This window comes from Lepidochelys kempii, chromosome 3, assembly GCF_965140265.1.
Source record: "Lepidochelys kempii isolate rLepKem1 chromosome 3, rLepKem1.hap2, whole genome shotgun sequence".
NCBI lineage: Eukaryota > Metazoa > Chordata > Testudines > Cheloniidae > Lepidochelys > Lepidochelys kempii.
This window is the reverse complement of record NC_133258.1, coordinates 83,130,819-83,157,217: the sequence shown is the minus strand read 5'-3', so window position 1 is coordinate 83,157,217 and position 26,399 is coordinate 83,130,819. Positions and strand designations below refer to the sequence as shown.

Genomic DNA, 26,399 nt, shown 5'->3' with positions numbered 1-26,399 from the left:
GGTATTTTCATACTACATGTTTCCACAATACCTTTTGAACCTCCCTGAAAAAAAATCATAAGTAGCCTTTAACATGCAATATTAATTCAAACAACAAAAATTAGAAGCACAAAATGTTGTGATTATTCAAAAAGACAACAATATAAAAAACAATAAGGCTTTGTATTTCTCAGTCTTGGAAGATTTTTTTTTGAAGTGTTGGTGAAAATTAATAGTTTTAGTACGTTAGTGATAGTCCTTAATCTTCTAACTGTGTAAATTATGATTCAACGGGATACCGATACTCAAGCAAAAAGTTCAGCAAAAAAGTTTTCTGTCTCAGTGGTTTATAGGTCTTAACCACAGCTTCACATTCTGGTCACAAAGAAATGACATTAAATCGTCTGCATTTATTGGTTGCTGTTTTTAGCATGTAAATACAAGAGCCTTAGCAACACTGAGTTTTAGAGAGGGACACAGTACCTGATTAATCTTTTTAGCTTCTTTACAGAATACCCTCTGCCCACAAGCACACTAAACTTAAAATACACTATTTCCTCTCTAAAATGTTATAGTTAAAAGTGTATCGCTGAAGTCATATTTGAAAATATCTACATTTCAGTGAGAGATTTTTTGTTGTTGTACACAAATCAGGAGGGAAATGTAAATCTGAGTTGATATTGGTACCCCATAATTTATTCTGGAGATAGCTGAAGACCAAATGTGTGTCTGACCTAACAAAACTGAAGCATTTTATTTTATTTTATTAATAGGGTTCTTAATCAACTAAATTTGAAAATAAAAAGTTCTGCTAATACATATGGCCTCTTCCGTACTATATACAAATTTATGACACTTATGTACATGTAAAACATGAGCAACAAACTACTGATCACTTCCTGTAAAACCATAAGCACCCACAACTTCAACTAAAGTCACTGCAAGTAAAGTGAAGTGCACCTCACAGGAGGCACTCAGCATCTTCCAGGATCAAGCCCATACTTAAAGAAATATAGCTTTAAAAACCAGCAAAACAGCTGCTGTACGTTTACCAAGCATTTGTAACTGTGCACTTTTAACTTGCATGTTAAAAATATTATAAGAGAAACGTTATTTATTGACTATCTGATACGCAACTACAACAAAATTCACATGCACAGAAAAGAAGTTGAGGGCCATAACCTCAGCTGGTGTAAACTGGTATAGCCTCATTTTGCCCTAGGTATTCATACCCTTTACACTGGTGGTCCAAATTCTCAAGGCAAAATATAAGAAAATTAGTACTTCTGAAACATCAGGAAATCACATTTAACGGCTCTAAAGGTCAAATATATTAAATCTCAAATATTATTCTTCTGGATCTACAAAAAATTTTAACGTTTTTTAAAAAGCACTGTCCAGTGATGCATAAAGAAATGAAAAAAGGGAAACATAGAAATTGAATGATTTCTGCTTGTGTGAACTTCCATCTGCAAATGCAAGTAAGGTCAGGCTTGACAAAGCCCTGGCTGGGTTGATTTAGTTGGGGACTGGTCCTGTTTTGAGCAGGGGGTTGGACTAGATGACCTCCTGAGGTCCCTTCCAACCCTGATATTCTATGATTCTATGATTAAGTGTTGTAAGCAAAGAAAAACAGGACCAGAAAAATGAATTGAGAAGAGATTTCAGAATATTGTACCTGCTTTGCTTCCTGATTTATTCCAGCCACTGCTGCTTGGATTTGATGAAGCCTTGTCACCATTTTTAATTTGGTCACTAAAAGAAATAAGCACACAAAAAAAATTCTACTAAAGTACAATAACCAAAATGTTTCCTTCTCAAATGCAATACCTAAAAGAACACTGTACACTATAATTAATAAGTCAATATATTTTTACACTTTCCAGTTAAATTATTATTTTGACCATTCATACAAATCAATTATATTTAAATAGAAAACTTTCCATGACATTTAAGAAGGAAAACTACAAAAACAATAACACATTTATGCCACAAGATGTCACTATTATGGAATGTAAAAACTGATGTGTTTCTATTTGTAGACATAACACTGAAAGCTGAAGAAACACATTTCACACAGATCTATTTTTTACTGTTATCAAACTAAATTTGGACTCATCTAATTTTAAAACTTGTAAATTCAGCATTTTACAGAGCCTTAATATAGGGAATATGATACAGCAGGGGTGGGCAAACTTTTTAGCCAGAGGGCCACATCAGGGTGCGAAACTGTATGGAGGACTGGGTAGGGAAGGCTGTGCCCCCCAAACAGCCTGGCCTCCTTTTCACCCCCTCCCTCTTCCCACCCCCTGACTGTCCCCCTCAGGACCCCCCCGCTCCTTGTCCCCTGACTGTCCACTCCTGGGACCCCCCTGTCCCAAATCGCCCCCCCCCCCCCCCCCAGACTCCCATGCCCTATCCAACCCCCCTGTTCCCTGACCGCCCCATCACAGGACCTCCACCCCATCCAACCACCCCCTGCTCCCTGTCCCCTGACTGCCCCCTGGGACTCCCGACCAAACCCCCCCACCGCCACATGTGTGCCACTGTCACCCCCTTACCATGCCGCTCAGAGCGGAGGAGGGGCCGGGGACTAGCCTCCCAGGCCAGGAGCTCAGGGGCCGGGCAGGACGGTTCTGCGGGCTGGACATGGCCCATAGGCCATAGTTTGCCCACCTCTGTGATAGAGTGATTTGTGTTTATCAAAATAGTTTGCGCGCTAAAAATTTATATTGAATATAACAGCATTCTTCAAGACTGGGGGAACAACTCAGTTGACCAACGTTCATCAGCGGAAAAGTTCTAATTTCCAAGTCTCTGAGAGAGCTATTGCTCATTGCATATAATGACTGTTCTTTTTGTCCATATACTACTGTAACCGCACCACCTAGCCCCTGGTTTGTAAAGCAATTTTGAACATAACAGTTATACTGGGTCAGACCAATGGTCCATCTAGCCCGACATCCTGTCTTCCAACAGTGGCCATTGCCAGGTGCTTCAAAGGGACTAAACCGAACAGGCAGTCATTGAGTGATCCATCCTCTGTCCTCTCCTCCCAGCTTCTGGCAGTTAGAGGCTAGGGACACCAAGAGCATGCAGTTGCATCCCTGACCATCTTGGCTAATAGTCATTGATAAATTCATGGAAGATAGGTCTAACTAATTCTTTTTTGAACCCTGTTATAGTTTTCTGGCTTTCACAACATCCCCTGGCACTGAGTTCCACATGTTCACTGTGAGTTGTGCGAAGAAGTACTTCCTTTTGTTTGTTTTAAACTTGTTGCCTATTAATTTCATTGTGACACCCCAGTTCTTGTGTTATGTGAAAGAGTAAATAACACTTTCTCCACACCATTCATGATTTTATAGACCTTTATCATATCCCCCCCTTAGTCATCTCTTTTCCAAGCTGAAACATCCCAGTATTTTTGCATAATGCTATTTTGATGTGTAAAAATTCCTATTCATTATGTGATCAGTTTTCGTTTCGACAAAAAGGAAACTAATGCATGATTTCAGCATCTGCATTCTGTTGTGTTTGACATAACTCTATATATGTGCCAAAATTGCATTGATATTTAAAAACACAAGTAGTAAACTCCCATTAAAAAGAGAATGTTTCTCTTCTTTAGATTCTTATTTATTTATCAACGAAGACATCATGGTCAAGGTGGTGTACATCTATGTTTTCTATTTTCAGCATGCATTTAACACATTTTGTTCCAACTATAGCTCACATACGGATACAATTCATCCCCTTAAATGTCCTTCATATAGAGAATAGAGATGTGCAAACAATGCTATTGGAAAGGTCTTATCTGTTCACTGGACTTCTCTAAGGTTTAAAGTTAAACACTTATTTAAAGTATTTTGCTGGTTTGAGGCCTAAATGCCTGGCAGTCCAGATAGTAGATAAAAGTTACTCTATCAACAGATGAAGACAGAATAAAAAACAAAACTTTTGTAAGTTTACTCGGCCTATGAAGTGGGCTAGACTGGCTGACTCTGCTTGATTAGAAACTTCTCAGGAAATTATGTTATAGTGGAGCACCGGTTCCACGTTAGAAAGTGCTGCTAAAACTTAGTTATTTAAAAGGACTACTTTTCCAGGGTCACGTCTACACCATAAACTTAAGTCGACCTCTGCTAGGTCAACTTACAGCCACTGCAGTAATTACTAAGATGGCTGATGTCCACGCTGCCCTCCTGTCAGTGGTGCGTGTCCTCACCAGGAGCGCTTCTACCAACTGAAGAAGGGGACAGTGGGAGCTGAGAGCTCTGCCAGGAGCGGGGGGCAGCCACCTGGGCTTCTTGACTCCCTGAGCAAGGAGCAGGAACCGGGGGCAACCAGAGCCCACCAGGCTTTCTTGTCACTTTCACGGCTCCAGCATAAAGCCCTGAAATTGACAAGAATGGCAGCCAACAGCTGATGTAAGTAAGGCAGTGTTTACATAGACACTGCAGCGCTGGCCCAACTACACCAACATAAGCCCTACACCTATCCTGGAGGTGGAGTTATGTCGGCGTAGTAGGGCACTTACATCGGCGGGAGCAAGGCTGTAGTGTGTACATATTTAGGTATTTAGGTCGATATAAGCTGCCCTGTGTCAACCTGTGTAGTGTAGATCAGAGCTAGGTGCTCTAAAATCCTCATTCTTACTCAGATTCTCTTGAAATTTGCTGTGCCTCATAAGCGTGCTAGGTAGGGTTAGGCGCCCACATTTATGATCTTGGGAACCCCATGCTCAATAGGTACAACTCTCCCTCCAAACACCAGCATTTTACAAAATCAACAGGTTATAAATTTTTTTTGCACACACCTGCAGCTCAGACCATGATGCTAATCATCTCCAATTAAGCTCAATCTCTCTGCATGGATCTCAGCTAGTGCATGGCACCCACTACCCCTTAAGGGAAGCAATATTGAAAAAGTTAGAAGAATCTGAATGTTTAGAATGGCATCTACTAAACACTCGCACACCAAAGTTATTGAAATGAGAGAGTGCAGCAAGGCTAGGAAAGAGGATTTCTAGGCAGCCCATTGTTAGATTATGTGGGTAGCTCAAGGGGACAGGCTGTGGCACTGGCCACTGAATCTGAGCTACCCCCACGCACTGTAAATTCAAACCCTACCATTGGCAGAAGTCTGAGAATGATCTGTAGGAATGATGCTACTTTACTACCTGCCTCCATACAGCAGATTTTTACTTTTGGGAAACATGTTCCACTACTATGTACAGCTAATTTAGAAAATACACAACTATTTTCTGAAAGAGAAATTACACGTACTCTATCAAGATATGATTGCTGGGCATGTTGCTACTTTTTCACATAGGGGACTATAATAGCAGAGCCTCATAGAATCATAGAATAACAGAGTTGGAAGGGACCTCTGGAGACTATCTAGTCCAACCCCCTGCACAGAGCAGGACCAATCCCAACTAAATTATCCCAGCCAGGGATTTGTCAAGCCTGACATTAAAAACTTCTAACAAAGGGGATTCCACCACCTCCCCAGGTAACGCATTCCAGTGTTTTACCACCCTCCTAGTGAAAAAGATTTTCCTAATATCCAACTGTCAAGGTTCCTCCCCCACTCTGAACTCTAGGGTACAGATGTGGGGACCTGCATGAAAAACCTCCTAAGCTTATCTTTACCAGCTTAGGTCAAAACTTCCCCAAGGTACAAAATATTACACCCGTTATCCTTGGACTGGCCGCTACCACCACCAAACTAATACTGGTTTCTGGGGAAGAGCTGTTTGGACGCATCCTTCCCCCCAAAATACTTCCCAAAACCTTGCAGCCCACTTCCTGGATAAGGTTTGGTAAAAAGCCTCACCAATTTGCCTAGGTGACTACAGACCCAGACCCTTGGATCTTAAGAACAATGAACAATCCTCCCAACACTTGCACCCCCCCTTTCCTGGGAAATGTTGGATAAAAAGCCTCACCAATTTGCATAGGTGACCACAGACCCAAACCCTTGGATCTGAGAACAATGAAAAAGCATTCAGTGTTTTACAAGAAGACTTTTAATAAAAAATAGAAGTAAATAGAAATAAAGAAATCCCCCCTGTAAAATCAGGATGGTAGATATCTTACAGGGTAATTAGATTCAAAAACATAGAGAACCCCTCTAGGCAAAACCTTAAGTTACAAAAAAGATACACAGACAGAAATAGTTATTCTATTCAGCACAATTATTTTCTCAGCCATTTAAAGAAATCATAATCTAACACATACCTAGCTAGATTACTTACTAAAAGTTCTAAGACTCCATTTCTGTTCTGTCCCTGGCCAAGACGACTAGACAGACAGACCCAGACCCTTTGTTTCTCTCCCTCCTCCCAGCTTTTGAAAGTATCTTGTCTCCTCATTGGTCATTTTGGTCAGGTGCCAGCGAGGTTACCTTTAGCTTCTTAACCCTTTACAGGTGAGAGGAGCTTTCCCCTGGCCAGGAGGGATTTCAAAGGGGTTTACCCTTCCCTTTATATTTATGACACCAACCTAAATCTCCCCCACTGCAACTTGAGACCGTTACTCCTTGTCCTGTCATCTGCTATCACTGAGAATAGTCTAGATCCATCCTCTTTGGATCCACCTTTCAGGTAGTTAAAAGCAGCTATCAAATCCCCCCTCATTCTTCTCTTCCGTAGACTAAACAATCCCAGTTCCCCCAGCCTCTCCTCATAACTCGTGTTCCAGACCCCTAATCATTTTTGTTGCCCTTCGCTGGACTCTCTCCAATTTATCCACATCCTTCTTGTAGTGTGGGGCCCAAAACTGGACATAGTACTCCAGATGAGGCCTCACCAATGTCGAATAGACGGGAACGATCACGTCCCTCGATCTGCTGGCAATGCCCCTACTTATACAGCCCAAAATGCCATTGGCCTTCTTGGCAACAAGGGCATACTGTTGACTCATATACAGCTTCTTGTCCACTGTAACCCCTAGGTCCTTCTCTGCAGAACTGCTGCCTAGCCATTCAGTCCCTAGTCTGTAGCGGTGCATTGGATTCTTCCATCCTAAGTGCAGCACTCTGCACTTGTCCTTGTTGACCCTCACCATATTTCTTTTGGCCCAATCCTCCAATTTGTCTAGGTCCCTCTGTATCCTATCCCTACCTGCCACCGTATCTACCACTCCTCCCAGTTCAGTATCATCCGCAAACTTGCTGAGGGTGCAATCCACACCATCCTCCAGATCATTAATGAAGATATTGAACAAAACCGGCCCCAGGACCGACCCTTGGGGCACTTCGCAAGATACCGGCTGCCAACTCGACATGGAGCCATTGATCACTACCTGCTGAGCCTGACAATCTAGCCAACTTTCTACCCACCTTGTAATGCATCCATCCAGCCCATACTTCTTTAACTTGCTGACAAGAATACTGTGGGAGACTGTGTCAAAAGCTTTGCTAAAGTCAAGGAATAACACGTCCATTGCTTTCCCTTCATCCACAGAACCAGTTATCTCATCATAGAAGGCAATTAGATTAGTCAGGCATGACTTTCCCTTGGTGAATCCATGCTGACTGTTCCTGATCACTTTCCTCTAAGTGCTTCAGAATTGATTCCTTGAGGACATGCTCCATGATTTTTCTGGGGGTGAGGTGAGGCTGACCGGCCTGTAGTTCCAAGGATCCTCCTTCTTCCCTTTTTTAAAGATTGGCACTACATTAGCCTTTTTCCAGTCGTCCGGGACTTCCCCCGATCGCCATGAGTTTTCAAAGATAATGGCCAATGGCTCTGCAATCACTTCCGCCAATTCCTTTAGCACTCTCGGATGCAACGCATCCGGCCCCATGGACTTGTGCACGTCCAGTTTTTTTAAATAGTCCCGAACCACTTCTTCCTTCATAGAGGGCTGGCCACCTCCTCCCCATGCTGTGCTGCCCAGTGCAGTAGTCTGGGAGCTGACCTTGTTCATGAAGACAGAGGCAAAAAAAGCATTGAGTACATTAGCTTTTTCCACATCCTCTGTCTGTTGCCTCCCTCATTCAGTAAGGGGCCCACACTTTCCTTGGCTTTCTTCTTATTGCCAACGTACCTGAAGAAACCCTTCTTGTTACTCTTAACATCCTTCGCTAGCTGCAACTCCAGGTGTGATTTAGCCTTCCTGATTTCATTCCTACATGCCCGAGCAACATTTATATACTCATCCCTGGTCATTTGTCCAATCTTCCACTTCTTGTAAGCCTCTTTTTTGTGTTTAAGATCAGCAAGGATTTCACTGTTAAGCCAAGCCGGTCGCCTGCCATATTTTCTATTTTTTCTACACATCGGGATGGTTTGTCCCTGTAACCTCAGTAAGGATTCTTTAAAATACAGCCAGCTCTCCTGGACTCCTTTCCCCCTCACATTATTCTCCCAGGGGATCTTGCCCATCAGTTCCCTGAGGGAGTCAAAGTCTCCTTTTCTGAAGTCCAGGGTCCGTATTCTGCTGCTCTCCTTTCTTCCTTGTGTCAGGATCCTGAACTCGACCATCTCATGGTCACGGCCTCCCAGGTTCCCATCCACTTTTGCTTCCCCTACTAATTCTTCCCGGTTTGTGAGCAGCAGGTCAAGAAGAGCTTCCCCCCTAGTTGGTTCCTCTAGCACTTGCACCAGGAAATTGTCCCCTACACTTTCCAAAAACTTCCTGGATTGTCTGTGCACCGCTGTATTGCTCTCCCAGCAGATATCAGGATGGCTGAAGTCGCCCATGAGAACTAGGGCGTGCGATCTAGTAGCTTCTGCGACTTGCTGGAAGAAAACCTCAGCCACCTCATCCCCCTGGTCCGGTGGTCTATAGCAGACTCCCACCACAACATCACCCTTGTTGCTCACGCTTCTAAACTTAATCCAGAGACTCAGGTTTTACTGCAGTTTCATACATGAGCTCTGAGCAGTCATACTGCTCCCCTACATACAGTGCAACTCCCCCACCTTTTCTGGCCTCCCTGTCCTTCCTGAACAGTTTATACCCATCCATGACAGTACTCCAGTCATGTGAGTTATCCCACCAAATCTCTGTTATTCCAATCACATCATAATTCCCTGACTTTGCCAGGACCTCCAGTTCTCCCTGCTTGTTTCCCAGGCTTTGTGCATTTGTATATAGGCACTTGAGATAACCCGCTGATCGCCCCTCGTTCTCAATATGAGGCAGGAGCCCTCCCCTCTCACACGCTCCTGCTCGTGCTACCTCCCGGTATCCCACTTCCCCACTTACCTCAGGGCTTTGGTCTCCTTCCCCCGGTGAACCTAGTTTAAAGCCCTCCTCACTAGGTTAGCCAGCCTGCTCGCGAAGATGCTCTTCCCTCTCTTCGTTAAGTGGAGCCCGTCTCTGCCTAGAACTCCTCCTTCTTGGAACACCATCCCATGGTCGAAGAATCCAAAGCCTTCTCTCCGACACTATCTGCATAGCCATTCATTGACTTCCACGATTCGACGATCCCTACCCCGGCCTTTTCCTTCCACGGGAACACCACTTGCGCCTCATACTCCTTTATCCTCCTTCCCAGAGCCACGTAGTCTGCAGTGATCCGCTCAAAGTCATTCTTGGCAGTATCATTGGTGTCCACGTGGAAAAGCAGGAAGGGGTAGTGGCCCGAGGGCTTGATGAGTCTTGGCAGACTCTCCGTCACATCGCGAATCTTAGCCCCTGGCAAGCAGCAGACTTCTGTTTTCCCGGTCAGGGCGGCAGATAGAGGACTCAGTCCCCCTGAGGAGAGAGTCCCCGACCACCACCACCTGCCTCCTTCTCTTGGGAGTGGTGGTCGTGGAACCCTCAACCTTAGGACAGTGCATCTCATGCCTTTCAACTGGTGGAGTCTCCTTCTGCTCCCTTCCCCCAGACGTATCATCTAGGCCACTCCCTGCAATCGTACCTGTGAAGAGAACATGAAAATGGTTACTTACCTGTATCTGCATTGCTGGTACATGGACGTTCCCCCTTCTTCTTCTGGAGGTCACATGTTGCCAAATTCCTTCACCGTCCTCCTGTCCCCGCTGCGCAGCCTGCTCTGAATCTTCAGAACCTTGTGCCCGTAGAAGCATATCCTGACTCAGCCTCAGCATTAATCAATTACTACTGATAACTTGAGGTAAGATGAAAGAGTTTGGATAATGTAACCGTGCGGATTTGAGTGTGCTTAATGTCAAGGGGTTCCTGATGTACAGGCCCCTAACACAAGGTGCTCAGTGTATTTTTAGATTCTTATTCCTTTTTTCACGTAGAGCTGGGGAATACTGTAAGAGGGTTTAGGCATTACGAGGAGTAGTAAGTAGGACATGGAGGTGAGTTGTGGGGAGTAGAGGAAGGAGTTCTGTCACATTTGCCCCTCCCACGTGTGCCAGAACTGGAGGGCCCTGCCCTGCAGGGAGTCAGACACTCTCTGCCCCCCAGGTGGGGTGTGAGTATTAGGAAAGACTGAGATGTCATCTTTGAGTGTCTCGTCAAAACAAGTGCTTCAAGCTGCCCGAGCGTTTAGTGGTAGATTGCATCAGCCCTGAGGAGGAGGTCAGTGGAGGGGGTCTATGCCTGATCCCTTTGTTCTTCCTCCTCTGCTGGTCCTGTCTGGCAAGATGCGCAAAATAGTGTCCAGTCTGTCAAAGCCTGTAGTGTTTTCTGGGCACTGCTGGTGTATACCGACTGTATATATATACTGTATACAGAGACTTAAGGACACTAAGACAGCCCTAAAGTCCATGGAGTTTGGTGTTTGTTTGCTCTGTAAAGAGCGAGGACCCTATGAATGGGAGATCCTGGAGGGTTTGCTAGACCTTCTGAGGAAACCCCAAGGACTGTAACCACTAGCTTCAGCACATGGTAACAGCCATGGCCATCAACTGGGCCACAGAATCAGAGGCATCCAAGACTGCCTGCAGGGAGGCCCAGGTGACTGTCTTCCCTTCTTCAACCAGTGAAGAGGAGAACTCCTGTCTGGCCTCTTTGGGAAAGCATGCTTTAAAATTTTTGCATTGCCTCCCACATATTAAAATAATATGGCAACCTTGCAAATCATATAGCCTCCCACGTAGCAACCTAGCAAAGCTTTCTAGTTTGCTATTCAGAATTATAGCCTACCTGTTGAATAGGCTTTTCAGCCAAAACAAGTCCAGCTTTTTGAGGTCCTTTGCCTTGGGCCCGCTTGACCCTGATGGTCCCTCTCATTGGTGGCCACCACCACTAGAGACCTTGGAGGAGGGTGTGAAAACAGAAATTTGTACCCCTTGGCTTGTATGAAGTATTTGTGCTCTGTCCATTTGGCTATGGGAGGGAGGGAAGCAGGGTTCTGCCAGAGCGCTCTAACTGGATCCATGATTGCCTCATTAAGATCCACTCAAGGGAACCCACTGCTGACTAAATGTCTAGTAAACTATGTGTTATCTCTTTGACCACTTTGGCTTGGACACCCAAGTTCGAGGCTACCTGCTTTAATAAGTCCTGGTAGGCCTTCTGATCATCTTGAGGTGGGACACACACTGCCTCATCTGGGGAAGAGGAGGAGGCGGCTAAAGCTGGTTGAGGGGCCTCTGCTCCTTCCTCTGTCTCAGCCAAGACCTGTGGGACCTCCTCTTGAGGTTTGGCACTGAGCTCAGCACCAGAGTCTGGGTTAGGGGTCTCACGGCACGGTACCAGAGGTGCCCTACTTTCCAAGGCCACAGAATACGAACACCTTGAAATGATGCCCTGGACCACGGGAAATCTTCACAGGTTCCAAAAAGTCCATTGCATGAGTGCCGTTCCCCACAGTCCTGGATACCGAGCGTTTGGTGGCATCATAGTGCCTGAGGCTCTCTCAGGGTAGGAATGGTATGCAGAGTAGTGCAGGTGGTCCTGACAGTGGAAAGAGAAGGACCCCACTTTGGACTTCGATGAGCTGGAGTGTGGAGACTAAGGTGGTGCCAACCCTCTCGGTGCTGGTGAATGGCATCATGGAGAAGTCTGAACCAGGCTACCATAGGTGGATTTCCCCTACAAGGTGGCCGTGGTGCTGCACGAAAGCTGAAGGATGGCTCTCTGCCACTCATTGGTACTGGTGGTGCCAAGTCCTGAATCTCTGGGGACCCTTGGACTGGAACAGCGAGCAGGTTTCTAGCAGCTGCAAATGCGTCTGGCATTGATGGTACCACGAACTGACTGGTACACTGTCTGCTGGAGGATGGCACTTCCCATGCCAGAGTTAGCAGAGCTGGCGGGAGTACCAAGGCTGACAGAGGCGCCTGTTGCAGTGCCAGAGAGTGAGAGCGGCCTGATACGGCTCTCGCTCTACCCTGATCCCCTTGCCTGCTTCCTTTCAGCACTGGGGGAATGACTTCTCCTGGTGCTTATTCTTATGCACCAGGGAGAAGCAGCAGTGCAGGGACTCTCAACAAGTGGAAGGAGCACTGTGCAGCAAAGCTGAGGTGTTTGGTGCCGAGTCGAAGCGCAGCTCCGACACTGGTCTTAGGGCAGTCTCCATAAGGACCTTCAACCTCACCTCCTGGTCTTTCTTGGTGCAGGATTTGAAGTCCCTGCAGATCTGGCAACAGTCTTTCCTATGAGCTTCCCCTAAACACATGAGAAAGCTCAAGTGTGGGTCACTCAAGGACACTGACTTGCCACACACAGGGCGTGAAGATGGGTGAACAAGGCCCCAGGGTCAGACAAGCCTCTCCGACTAAGACTGGAGGCATCCAAAACTCACTAACTACTAAAACTACCACTAACGAACAAACTAAGTAAACTACAATAACTACACACACACACACACAAAAAGAAGTAAAACCACTGGGATAAATTGCCTGAGCAATGAGGAAAGTTCCAGCAACTGTCACAGGCGGTAAGAAGGAACAGAAGCGGGAGTGGGTCCCCTTATGCCGGCAGTATGAGCGCACGGCTCCAGAGGGCACTGAAGTTGACTCAACAGATACCACGAAGGAAAAAAATTCCGGCAACTGTGATTGGGGCACGCACACACCTATTTTGGAATGGACAGGTGCAAGCACTCAAAGAAGAACGAATCTTCCTGCCAATCTGGATCAGATTCAGATCAGTGGCCCAGCTAGTCCAATGTCTAATAGCTGCCTGTACCAGAGGGTTCTGAGAAAGGTAAAAGAAATTGTGTACTCAGACATTTACAAAATAGCTTATTCATATGAGAAGTTTCTTCCTAATTCCAAACAGTTAGTGATTAGTTTATGCCAAGAGATATGATATTCTTCATATCACCCATATAAAGTTTTAATCCTTTTTTGACTCCTGCTTTCCCCCTCTGTTTCTGATCCCTTACCCAAGGGAAACAACTGGACTCTGAAACTGAGCTGGGAAACCTCCTGCCCCCACCCCCAGTTTGAATTGCTCAGTCTGTAAGCAAAGGGCTGGGGCCATTTCCCAAACAGAAGGGAAAACAGGGAGGTAGGAAGCAGCCCAAGGGAGGCTGATCTGGAATAGCAGCCAGGATGGACTGAGTCACCCCTCGTCTCTCTCCCCTTGGGCCAAGACCCTGCAGAGTGAGGTCCCAGATTTCCCAACCTTTCTCCCCTCCCACAGCTGCCTGGAGACCCCAGGAGTTTCAGGAGGAGAACAAACTGTGACTTGGCCACTGCTGCCCCACCCGGGCTGCCTGGAAGAGCCATCCCAAGACTAGGAGAGACTTTTTGACTGAGGCATGTCCACTGGGCCTGCTGGGTCCCAGGCAAAGCCCGCTATATGCCCCCACACCTCAACCAGAGAGAGCATCTACATACATACAATTATATTACTTTTCACTTATTTGGAAAGTTATTTTTCTTTTCTTTTCTTGTTTTAAATCTGATATGTATTGTAGTTAAATATCAGTGACAAATAAAAGTAAAAAGAAATAAGTTCTTCTTGGATATAAAAATTGTTTTTAGACTTTTAATTATAGATGAATGTAACTGGTAATTCTATTCTGCAGTTCAACCACAGACAAAATTCCCCCGGTTTTCATGACAGAACTTGACTGATATTCGCTTTACACGTACAGAACTCCTTTGACATCATATGTGGATCCTAGATGTAGATAGAGCAAAACACCAGAATCAAGATTGGTCATCTGTATCCAGAGACTGTTTCTCAATTTTTCAATTAGTAAGAGACAGCAGTACACAGACTAGCCGTGGGAGAAGGCCAGTTAGGCCCCCCTGGCTCCTAGATCCTGGGACACCTGACCCCTACACAAGTCACACACAGAAGCTTCCTCACCAGGGGAGAGCTCTTAATGGTCTCTTGTTCCTGAGGGATGATTACAGTGATGTAAGAAAACCAAGAACAGCAAAGAGAACATAATTCCATGTCAGCAAAACTATTAAACCAACCTAACCATCACATTGTGATGTTAAAGTAGAAGACGGTGCTCAGGGGTTGAAATGCTCATGGCCTGAAGGGAAGAGACATAACAAGTAAGTATTAACTTTTTTTTCCCAAAGATATAACAAAGAGGGTTAAGAAAAAAATGTAATTACTGTGGGAAAGGCAGTATAGAAGAAGGGCACATTGGATCAGCAATGGCAATAGAAAACTATTGTTTGAGGCACCAGAAGAGAAAGATGGAACACAGGGGAGAGCTTGGGGGATGGAGGAATGGAGGAGAAAGAATAAATAAATAAAGATTAAATAAATGTTTGTAGATATAGTGTATCCTCCTGGTTAACAAACAGAAGCACCACATTTAGTATAAAAGCTATTTTTATTTTCAAAGCAACATGTTTGAATGGGTTACCAACAAATGAGAATTAATCTTTCCTTAGGAAAAACCTAAAAAACAGAAATGCAAAACAAAAGGAAAGACATTCTCTTTTTTTAATACATAACATCTACCTCTATTGAGCCACCCATAATAACTACTGAATATTATTTTCCATTGTGTCAGCTATCCTAGGAACAAAGTGAGATGCAAACACACGATGGGTACCATCTACACAGCACAAAAGAAATCCCCAAGGCAGCAAGTCTCAGAGCCAAATCAACTCACTCAGGCTCATGATTAGGGCCCTACCAAATTCACAGCCATGAAAAACACATCATAGACCGTGAAATCTGGTCTCCCTCCCATGAAATCTGGTCTTTTGTGTGCCTTTACCCTATACTATACAGATTTCACCGGGAGAGGAGGGGGAGGGGAGACAAACGTTTCTCAAATTGGGGGTCCTGACCCAAAAGGGAGTTGCAGGGGGGTGTCGCAAGGTTATTTTAGGGGATCACGGTATTGCCATGCTTACTTATGCACTGCCTTCAGAGCTGGGCTACCGAAGAATGGTAGCTATTAGTCAAGCATGGAGCTTTGAAGGCAGCACCCTACCTGCAGTAGCATAGAAGTAAGGGTAGCAGTACCATACCATGTTTCAGAGTAACAGCCGTGTTAGTCTGTAATCGCAAAAAGAAAAGGAGTACTGGTGGCACCTTAGAGACTAACCAATTTATTTGAGCATAAGCTTTCGTGAGCTACAGCTCACATACACATTGTAAGGAGAGGTTTCAGAGGAACAGCCGTGTTAGTCTGTATTCGCAAAAAGAAAAGGAGTACTTGTGGCACCTTAGAGACTAACCAATTTATTTGAGCATGAGCTTTCGTGAGCGTGAGCTGTAGCTCACGAAAGCTCATGCTCAAATAAATTGGTTAGTCTCTAAGGTGCCACAAGTACTCCTTTTCTTTTTATTGTAAGGAGAGTGATCACTTTAGATAAGCTATTACCAGCAGGAGAGTGGAGTGGGAGGAGGTATTGTTTCATGGTCTCTGTGTATATAATGTCTTCTGCAGTTTCCACAGTATGCATCTGATGAAGTGAGCTGTAGCTCACGAAAGCCTATGCTCAAATAAATTGGTTAGTCTCTAAGGTGCCACAAGTACTCCTTTTCTTTTCGCGAGTACCATACCATGCCACCCTTACTTCTGCGCTGCTGCTGACGATGGCTCTACCTTCAGAGATGGGCTCCCAGCCAACAGCCACCGCTCTCCAACTGCCCAGCTCTGAAGGCAGCACCGCCTCCAGCAGCAGCACAGAAGTAAAAGTAGCAGTACTGCAACTCCCCCTACAATAACCTTGTGACGCCCACCGCCCACAACTCCCTTTTGGGTCAAGACCCCTACAGTTACAACGCTGTGAAATTTCAGATTTAAATAGCTGAAATCATGAAATTTACAAATTTTAAAATCCTATGACTGTGAAATTGACCAAAATGGACCAGGAATTTGGTAGGGTCCTACTCATGAAGCTTGAGCTCTGGGGCTAAAAACAGCAGTGCAGATGTTCCCACTTGGGTTGGAGCCTTGTTTCCTGGACCCACCCCTCTTGCAGGTTTTAGAGCCTGGGCTCAAACGCAAGCAGGAATGTCTATACTGCTATTTTTAGCTTTATAGTGTGAGCCCCATGAACCTAGCCCCATGAACCTCAGTTGACCCCAGCTCTGAGACTCACTGCCCCAGTGGGTTTTTCGGGGTTTGGTTTCGTTGGTTGGTTGGGTTTTTTGGGGGTTTTTTTTTTCTTCTTCAGTGTAGACATATCCTAGAAGCATAAATCAATATTTGTAATAGGTGTTCCTCACACAAAATGGAATTATTACAACAGCTACAATAATCATGTTTTAAGATGAATATTTTCCTTTGTAAGACATAATGGAATTGCTACAAAATTTTGTACAAATAAGTATAAATCAGTCTGTAACAGAATAATTATATGAACACATACTCAGTCCTGTTGTTCAATGGTGCAAATTGCTTAGCAATTTTAAAAAAAGCTACAGCAAATAATTAAAGAGATAACTGATGAATGCTGATGTCCTGAAATAATTTCAACAATTACACATTATTTGTAGCAAGAGTATTGCCAGCAGGAAAGAACGAACAGAATGAGGGGTTGGAGAGAGGCTACTGAATTAAGGAAGGGAGAAATAGTGGAATGGAAATTTAATTTTCAAAACTGGCTACCAAGGACAACTTCAGGCCAAGGATATTTTGTCTCATGGTCAGTTCATCCCAAAGATGAGCAAATAAAAAACAATTCCTCTATAACAGAGGCTCTCAAACTGTGGTCTGCGAGCTCCATTCAGTGGTCTGTAGATAGTTCCCTCTAAGGAGCGTGCCTGGGCGGCCATACATGAGAGAATGAAGGGCCACCCACCTAATTAGTGGAGTGGTGCAGGCATGGCTCCACAAATTAGGTGCCTGGACCCTGGAGAAGACGTACATGTAAGGTGAGGTGGTGGCCTTGGTGGGGAATAGGGGATAGGTGGGAGGGGGCAATGGGGTGAGAAGAGGGAGTGAGGGGAATTTGGGACGTGCAGGGGTGCGGCGGCCAGAGTAAAAGGCAACTTTCCCCAGCTCCAGGGCTGCGGCTGCTGAGGAGAGACCCCTCCTTCCCAGCCCCAGCTTGGGGGCTGCCACGGCGGGGGAGAGGACACATCCACTGCATTAGAAAGATAAGACTACTGATATTAAAATAGGAGTTGTGAGCTTTTATTTGTAGAACAAAAAAATGTTAATTATCATCAAGGTTTTTTTTATATAGCACTTGTATCCAAAGTGCCTTACAATAGTTAGCTAACAGTACAAACATTTGGAAAGATCATTAAGCCAAGACCCTCAGCAGTTTTCAAGCGGTCCACGGAAAAAGAAGTTTGAGAACCACTGCTATATAAACACATAATGGGCACAGTCCATTATTTATGACAGTTCCAGCAAAACAATAAAATAAAGTGCTACATTGTTATATTTAGATAGGTAGTAGATCAAAATCTTTGTATGTATGTTAGAGACTAGAAATGGAGTTTGGAAGTCAAATCCTGCATTGCCACTAACCTCCTGTGTGGCCTTTGCACTTTCTGCTCAATATTAAGAAAACACTGTGGCCAACTAAACATTAATATTCAATGGCAAAAAACTACATTAATTTAGAGTTAAGGTTGCTTGGTGGTATGTCGTCCCCTTTTAGAACACTGAGTTGAGCAAAATTCAAGCCTGAAAACCAGATAATACACAGTTAAGGTTATCCATGCAACATTAACTGCTCTCTTTCAGCCATTTAGCACATACCCTTTACTCTGACAACCCCACAGTTGGTGAAATGTACAAGCTCTTTGCCTCCTTTTACAAGCCATTCACTTTCACTCACAGGATTCCACCTAACACTATTCAAGGGCCAAAAGGAAAAGAAGTCAATGCCCAGTGTGAAGGACAACTTACATTACAGTGGAATGGTGTTTCTGGTTATGTTTCAGAATGGTTGGAGGGTAGAGTTTGTGGCAGGGCCAGTGAGAGAAATCACACAGTTTCTGTTCCAAACTACTGACAGTTCCAAGAGAAAGATCCTCAGACTCCTGTCCATTAGGTGTACCCCATCTCTGAGAAACAGTGAGGTTGGACAGCTTGTAATGTTTCTATACCATATAGTACACACTTTCTGATCAGTCATGAACCCTCCAATTTTCCAATTAATGGTCTTACAACACTTAATAGCTTTCAAGCTATACCAATTATTCAGTTGCCGAGCCTGGACACAAATATCTGCTGCAGTCCAAATCTGCTTACAACATTGCATAAGGTGTACACCAGGAATAAATCATTTCTGCCCAAGTGAATTATACCACAATGTCCAGTAGATCATAAGTTCTTAAGTCACTAGTCAGATGCTGCAGAGTAGGCAAAACATGATGCCAATGCAGGTCACCTATCTCTATCCAAATCAGCAACCCCTATGTCATAGTGTACTCCTTGCTCTTCCACAAACTTGTACAACCTCAGGATCCAGGAATCATCCAGAATCCACGTGCTGAGAACGCTGGCTATTCAAGGTACCTGCATTGTCAGTTCCAAACCTACACATTACATGTCTTTGGAATCACCACATTAATCTGCCCCAAGCAGGTAAGCTACTACCCACCCCCAGGAGCTAGTAAAATACAGATTTTCTCCAGTAATTATTTCAAGGCTTGCCTACTCATCCTCATTGCCTACCCTCCCTGCAGACGTAACTCCTTTCCCTGTCCCTACATCCCAACCTACTTCCTCCCATCTCATACAGTCCTCTGTCTCTGTCTCCTCCCCCCCTCAATATAACAAGAATGTTGGTTAGACTGCCCAGTGACTGTTGTGTTCACAATAAGCTTCCCCCTAAAATAAAAACATGCTGCACTGTAACAGACAACTTGCATCAAGCAACGTAAATTATTAAATCTCTATTGCACAGATGTACAAAAGGTTCAGATTAGGAACATCAGTGGCAGGACGTTCACCAGGGGCAATGGCGTCAGCCACATTCCCTTAAGGTACCCAGATAAGCATATAATGACTGCATAGAAATCCTCTCTCTCCAAGTTTTTTTTCCCTTTATTGATTCATGAGCAGTGTAATCCTTCCAGACTACACATCTGCACATGCAAAGAAGTGAATATATTCTAAAATACCATTCTTAATTTGGGTCCCCCAAAGATTTTGGGTTTGCCATGCACTACCTTGGGTAAAATTCAACAGATTGAGACCATTTTGACCCACATCACATGGAAAGGTTCATCTCTAGCTCTGCGCAAAGAAACCCCACCTAGAAACTTTTTGAAAAAAAAAGGCTACTTTTGGGGGGCTTATATCTTAGCTCAACTTAGCTCAAATTACCCCAAATTTGGGCACTAACACTACGCTACAACCCCCAGAGGCATACCAAATTTCAAAAGCAATTCAACCATGCATCTTAATTTTAGAGGACTTAGCAGCATCAACCTTTGATCAGAAGTCATAAAGGAACCCTAACTATAATGGTGTTGCCATGCCACTGTAGTTTAGTAGTGGTGAGGTATCTTCATACATGGACATGTTTAACATACACCATCTTATCCATTATGAGATACTATTACCTGTGTATGCTGCATCTGAATGTTATGCAAAACCGAAAGCACTAACACAAATAGTACTCAGTTCCAAAAAGTGTAAGGCTGCCTGTGTTTCTATTTCTAACCTCTATCTTGCAAAGATAGCCTTCCCAATTTCTCACTCCCGCCAAAAAGCCAAATTCTTTGTTCCTATGATACACACACATCTCCACACTAGGGATTGAATTACTGTTCATGACATGAGGACCAGAGGCTCTAAATTTCCCAGAGTTTGAGACCAAGGACCTGATCCAAAACCTATTGATAACAGCAGAAAGACTCCATTTGGATTAAGCAATAAAAAGAACCTGTGAAGAACCTTAATCGGCTTTCTCACAGTACAACTTTTATACAAGATAACAGACTGCAGATAACACCTGACTTTGTCCGCTTCTCATGAACAACTAAAATTGAGTTTAGAAGCTTTAGAAACTTCATTTCTGATAGAGCAGATATTGTACTCTGTCCTAGAACTGTCCCTCTTCCACTCTAATCCTAGATAAAACATGCTCTGTTGGATAGACATCAGGCTGATCTTCGGAAAAACATATTACAAATCCCTGCCTTTGAAAGCATTGCATCACTTGACCAGTTGTTTCTTCTACAAATCACACTCTGACAGTTGAAAAAGAAGACATTAAAAGGGTAGATTAATTCCTGGAGATCTGAACAAAAAATAATTACTACCACACTGTCTTTTACTGAACGTTCTGGAAAATGGGCATCCCCACAATGAGATAGCAGGATACTGGACATATTCTGATGAGTGAAATTTAGAACACCTGTGTCAGGGTCCGACACAAACAGCTGCTACATCAATACAGGTACATACTTAACATACACACACAGAGCCATTAAAAAGGCCCTTATTTTCAAAAATGTATGCATTTATCTTTCATGTGTGTGATATCCAATGCCCACACTTTACTTTGGATACTTGTGTGCATGGTGCTTTACAAAATTAGAAGACATGTTGCTGTCCTGAAGACGTAACAGTCTAAGGCTCTGATCCTGCACTTCACTGCACCAGAATAAGGCCCATAGAAATCAATAGGACATAGCAGTGTACTTGCATACAGTAAACCACACAATCAAGGCATCAGTAAAATAAATGCCTGAGTGAGATAACTGAAGGAACCAAAGGGCAGTTTCCAGACTGAATCTGGATTTTTTGTTTCATCTTTCTAGGTCAAACACTCAAACTCCACAGTACTTTTTAGGATCAAATATGCAAAAATGTACAATACCTGCATACAAACAGCCATAGTGGGTCATAGCACTGGTCCATCTAGCCCAGTATCTTGCCTCCGACAGAGGTCAATGCCAGATGCTTCAGAGGGAATGTACAGAAGAGGTTAATCCCCTGTCATTCAGTCCCAGCTTCTGGCACTTGGAGCTTTAGGGATATTGAGAGCATGGAGTTGCATCCCTGACCATCTTGGCTAATAATCATTAAAGCTGCGAGTTTGTCACAGAGGTCATGGATTCCGTGACCTCCGTGACTTCCGCATCGGCTGATGCGCCTGGCCTGGGAGCACTTCAGGCAGCCCCTGAGCCAGTCGACAGGCCGCTGCTGGGGCAGTCTCGGGCCACCGCATTCCTCCCCGAGCAGCAGCAGAAGTTTGGGTGTGGGAGGGGGCACGGGGACGGGATGGGGTGAAGCAGGCTCTGGGAGGTGCTTACCTTGGGGGGGCTTCCCGGAAGCAGAGACATCCCCCTCACTGCAGGCACCACCTCCAGAGCTCCCATGAGCTGCGAAGCCAGCACTCTGGGCAGAGGCAGCACGCGGAGTTACCTGGCCACACCTCCGCCTAGAAGCTGAGCAAGGGTGATGTCCCCGCTTCCAGGGAGGCATGGAGCCAGGTAGGGAGCCTGCTGGTCCAGCCACCCACATCCCCCCAGCACCAGCAGGGATCCCGGCCCGCATGCCACCACCTTCCCCACCCAGCACCAGCAGGGGTCCCAGGCCGTGTACGCCCCCCACCCCCGCCAACACTGCCATGTCGCCCCCCCTGAAAACCCTCCACCCCCGCCCCCGATTCAGTCAGGGCCATATAGAAGTAGTCATGGACAGGTCACGGACCGTGAATTTTTGTTTACTGCCCATGACCTGTCCATGACTTTTCCAAAAAATACCATGACTAAAACGTAGTAATAATCATTGATGAACCTATCCTTCATGAACTTAGCTAATTCTTTTCTGAACCCAGTTATACTTTTGGCCTTCACAATATCCCCTGGCAACGAGTTCCACAGATTGTGCGTTATGTAAAGAAGTACATAACCTGCTGCTTATTAATTTCATCGGATGACCTAGGTCCTGTGTCACATGAAGGGGTAAATAACACATCCCTATTCACTTTCTCCATACCATTCGTTATTTTATAGATCTCTATCATATCCCCCCCCCCCACCCCCGTCTCTTTTCTAAGCTGAAAAGACCCAGTCTTTTTAGTCCCTTTTCACACGGAAGCTGTTCCATACCCCTAACCATTTCCGTTACCCTTCTCTGCACCTATTGCAACTTAAGAACACAGGTCTAATACAAAGGAGAGGAAAAAACTCCTACTGTACAGCTCTCCTGTGTTGGAGAAAACTTGCTCAAGAACAAAATGACTGGAAACCAGATTTTCCCTAATTGTCTTAAGACAAGTACTTAGAGCTCTAACTGAAGATACTGAGTGTTTTGATTATTCAGGTTTAGCTGCCTCTGCTATTCATTTCCCTAACTCAAACTTGGCTTCTGCTGTAAATTATTAGGATTTTCTGGCAGATTTCCATGGTCAAAGTGATAGGTGGCTTCTAACCACCAGGTTAAAAGGATGGACAAGCATGAAAACTACCGCCAATTCAGCGATACATCACAAAGAAGAAATGAAGCCAACAAGATTTTATTGAGAATTAATCTTGCCAACTTAAATTCTCAACACATGTGAAGACCTACTTGAAGAAAACAAAGTTAACTGATTCCTTCCCTCCCCCCTTGTTTTGTATTATTTGTATATTTTTCTAGCTCTCTCTCACACTTTCTGCAGGTTTAATTATTGAATCAGAGCATGTATATTTTCTGGAATATAATTTAGAAGAGTCTTATCCTGTGACCTAGATATATCTTCTCTACTGAAAATCCATGCTTCTCTGATAAGTTATTAGTTACCCTGTTAGGATATAGATATTCAGGCCTGTCTGTAAAGGCCTATACTCTAAGAATTTAGGTGTATTCTTATCACTTGGCTCGTTATAGAGGTATAAAAGAAACAATCAAAATCACTGTCTGCCGGTGTAAGGGCCTTCTCTTACTGTGACAGTCTGAGGTCCTGTTCTTAGGCTAAGGCTTTTGGCTAAGCAGCAGAGGCAGCCATAAGCTTGGAAGCGAACGGTCACATCCTAACACTCCAACCTAGTCACATTGAAATAAGGTGCTATTGAGCTGTTAGGAATACAATCCTGTCCTGATAATGCCTATCACCTCCAGAGAAAGGGAAGTGCCTAGAAGATGTAAAAGGAAACTTAGTTTGATAGCATCCTGTCTGGCAAGAACTCACTTATCAATAGCTGGGATGTGAAATCCTCATTTCTTTGTTGTTCTATCACTGTAGTCCCCATTTCCCTATTGTTTGTCTGTATAATCTCTGTCTGGTTCTGTGATTGTTTCTGTCTGCTGTATAATTAATTTTGCTGGGTGTAAACTAATTAAGGTGGTGGGATATAATTGGTTAAATAATCATGTTACAATATGTCAGGATTGGTTAGTTAAATTTCAGTAAAATGATTGGTTAAGGTATAGCTAAGCAGAACTCAAGTTTTACTATATAGTCTGCAGTCAATCAGGAAGTGAGTGGGTGGGGGGGAAATGGAAATCATGAATGGGAACAGGGACACAGGTAAGGCTCTGTGGTGTCACAGCTGGGAAGATGGACACTAAGGAAGGAAACTGGAATCATGCTTGCGGGAAGTTCACCCCAATAAACATCGAATTGTTTGCACCTTTGAACTTCGGGTATTGTTGCTCTCTGTTCATGAGAGAAGGACCAGGGAAGTAAGTGGGTGAAGGAATAAGCCCCCAACGTACCCTTTAAATGGTTTTTATTCATTCAAGCTCTAAAGTTATATAAGGATTTCAGAGTAGGGAAATTAGAAACAACACCATTTTCTGAAGATAATTTTGACATCAAGTACTTGGCCTCCTCCCCTGGTCACTAATCAGCTGCAAATTTAATAAAATGTTTAGCTCTTTTGTCCCTTCCCTTTTACTCATTAATCTCTATTATATCCTATCAATAGCTAAGGACATAGTTCCCACCACTGCACTGTCCATAATACACGCTTATTGTATTTGAAGATTGCCAGGGGAGAACAATTTAGTTATTCATGGCTCAGTATCAGATATTCTTTTACATCTACAAAGTGTTTTGTTTCCCCCCACCCGAGCATTTGCAAAAGGTCTGAGGGAAGGAAGAAATGTACTTAGACTGCAAACTCTTTGGGGTAGGAACTGTCTTTTTGTTCTGTTTGTGCAGTGCTAGTACAATGGGTTCATGATCCATGAATGGAGCTCTTAGATGCTAGGTTAATATAAATATATTATTAAATAAATAATAAGCATAATAATAATGTTGTTACTGGTTGGAAAGAAAGGGATTGCTTCAATTTTCTTATAGTGAAAGGAATTTTGGATAATTGTATTTATATATACACACATATGTATACATATTTGTTCGTTGATGTGACATTCTCAAACAGCAGCAGTGGATAGAGCCTAGCATAATGTTAGGTTTGTATTTTTTAAATTAGACTATCCAAGTTGCAATATGTAATGACAAAGATTCAAAACCATAAGCACCTTCAAGACTTGAAAGGGCACGTTAATGTGGCAATACTTCATTTGTGAGAGGCTGTGCCAGCTACACCATTTTTACAACCAAAATTGCCAGAGGATCCATGGATTGGTACTTATTGAAACTTCACATCACATCCTCAGAAGTGAAAAAATATTACATTTAGCAAGCTTGAGAGTTTTAGGGAGGAGTGAAATGAAAAGAAAATCTAGAATAAAGAAGAGATGAGAAATCACAGTCCACGAACAGAATAAATCAAAAACAGAAGAACATGTATTTGAACAAACTGGAAACATATTTTACATGGAAAAAACTCCTATTAAGTAAAAGAACTGCTCTTCATATCAGCATAAACAAAGGGTCTTGGAAGGCATCAACCCATCTTTAAAAAACAAGTCTTTAAGAATAGTTCAATACAGTAGTTAGTCACCACCTGAATTGTAATGATTATTATAAGCAAAACAGAACATTCTGTGGTTCAAACTACTGGACATTTCAGTATATGTATACGTATACATGTATATACATTTCAGTATATGGTATAATGTGCCATATGTACGGCAAGCTGTATAAAAGCTGTAGAGATGAATTAATTTAATAAAGGGTAAGTAAATAACTTTGTACAAGATAATTTTAGCTCACTGTACAGAACTTAACTATTTTAGCATGCCTGCTAGTTTTACAATTATCACTCAGTTTGAGGTTCATTCTTCTCAATTATTAAGAACAGTAGTTGACACACGTCTTGTGGTTAGGACCCTCTTGGGAACCATAACTAATTTCCAGGCATATATAGATAGATACATCCACATCCACACAGTGTTCAGTAATCTCTGTTCACCTCCCTGACCCTAACCCCACATTCTTTCAAATTTTCCTTCCCTTTGCTCCCTCTTTCAAAGATCAGGGTAGAAGGAGGAGAGCTAGAATTGCTTTATTATGGAGTTATTGAAACAGCTTCATTACATGATACTCTCCAAATTATCCAGTACTATTAACAGGCTTAGAATTAGAGGATCATCATCTTACAGTAGCAGAAATTGTGCATTATGATGAATTTTGAGAGCTACTTATTACAAACTCTGCTAACAAGTTTACTGTAACATTTTATTAATATAGTAGCAATAATTTCAGCGTAGATATACAGTAGTTTCTGTGACAGTAATCTTAATTATAGTTGCCACATCATAGTACCCAAAATATACATACTTAGGAGAGCGATCTTCTCACCTAAGCATCAAAAGCATCAGTCATCTGTAGAGACTGTAGGAGGTGCCAGTGTCATGAGCGCACCAAGTAGTTGCTTGCCCAAGGTAGTGATTAAATCCTAGTATACCATATCCACTAGTGGGCAAAAGAAAGAAATGGCAGGCTGATAATACTAGTGAATTCAATGCCACTGAGGCCTGATCTACACTGGAGGGAGGAGGGGGGAATCGATTTAAGATACGCAACTTCAGCTACGAGAATAGCGTAGCTGAAGTCGACGTATCTTAGATCGACTTAGAATCACTTACTTCGCGTCCTCGCAGCACGGGACCGACAGCCGCCATTTCCCCGTCAACTCCGCTTCCGCCTCTCGCTGTGCTGGCGTTCCGGAGTCGATGGCAGAGCAATCAGGGATCGATAGATCCGGCGGGTAGTGTAGACATGGCCTGAGTGTTACACAAGTGGTAATGGTACAAAGGACATCACAGTCAAGATACAGTAGAAATGGATTGTAAGC

General features: G+C 43.7%; 1 protein-coding gene across 9 annotated transcripts in view; it reads right to left on the bottom strand.

Annotated features, from left to right (window-relative positions):
• The window catches only part of ARMC2 (armadillo repeat containing 2), a 135,694-nt gene that overhangs the window by 92,392 nt on the left and 16,903 nt on the right, over nt 1–26,399 (bottom strand). For all 9 annotated transcript variants that reach the window (XM_073336949.1, XM_073336955.1, XM_073336952.1 and 6 more), the window contains 2 exons: nt 26,191–26,328; nt 1,658–1,734 (listed from right to left, as the gene is read on the bottom strand). In XM_073336949.1, the coding sequence (XP_073193050.1) occupies nt 1,658–1,734; nt 26,191–26,328 (215 nt within the window). The remainder of the gene's footprint in view (nt 1–1,657; nt 1,735–26,190; nt 26,329–26,399) is intronic.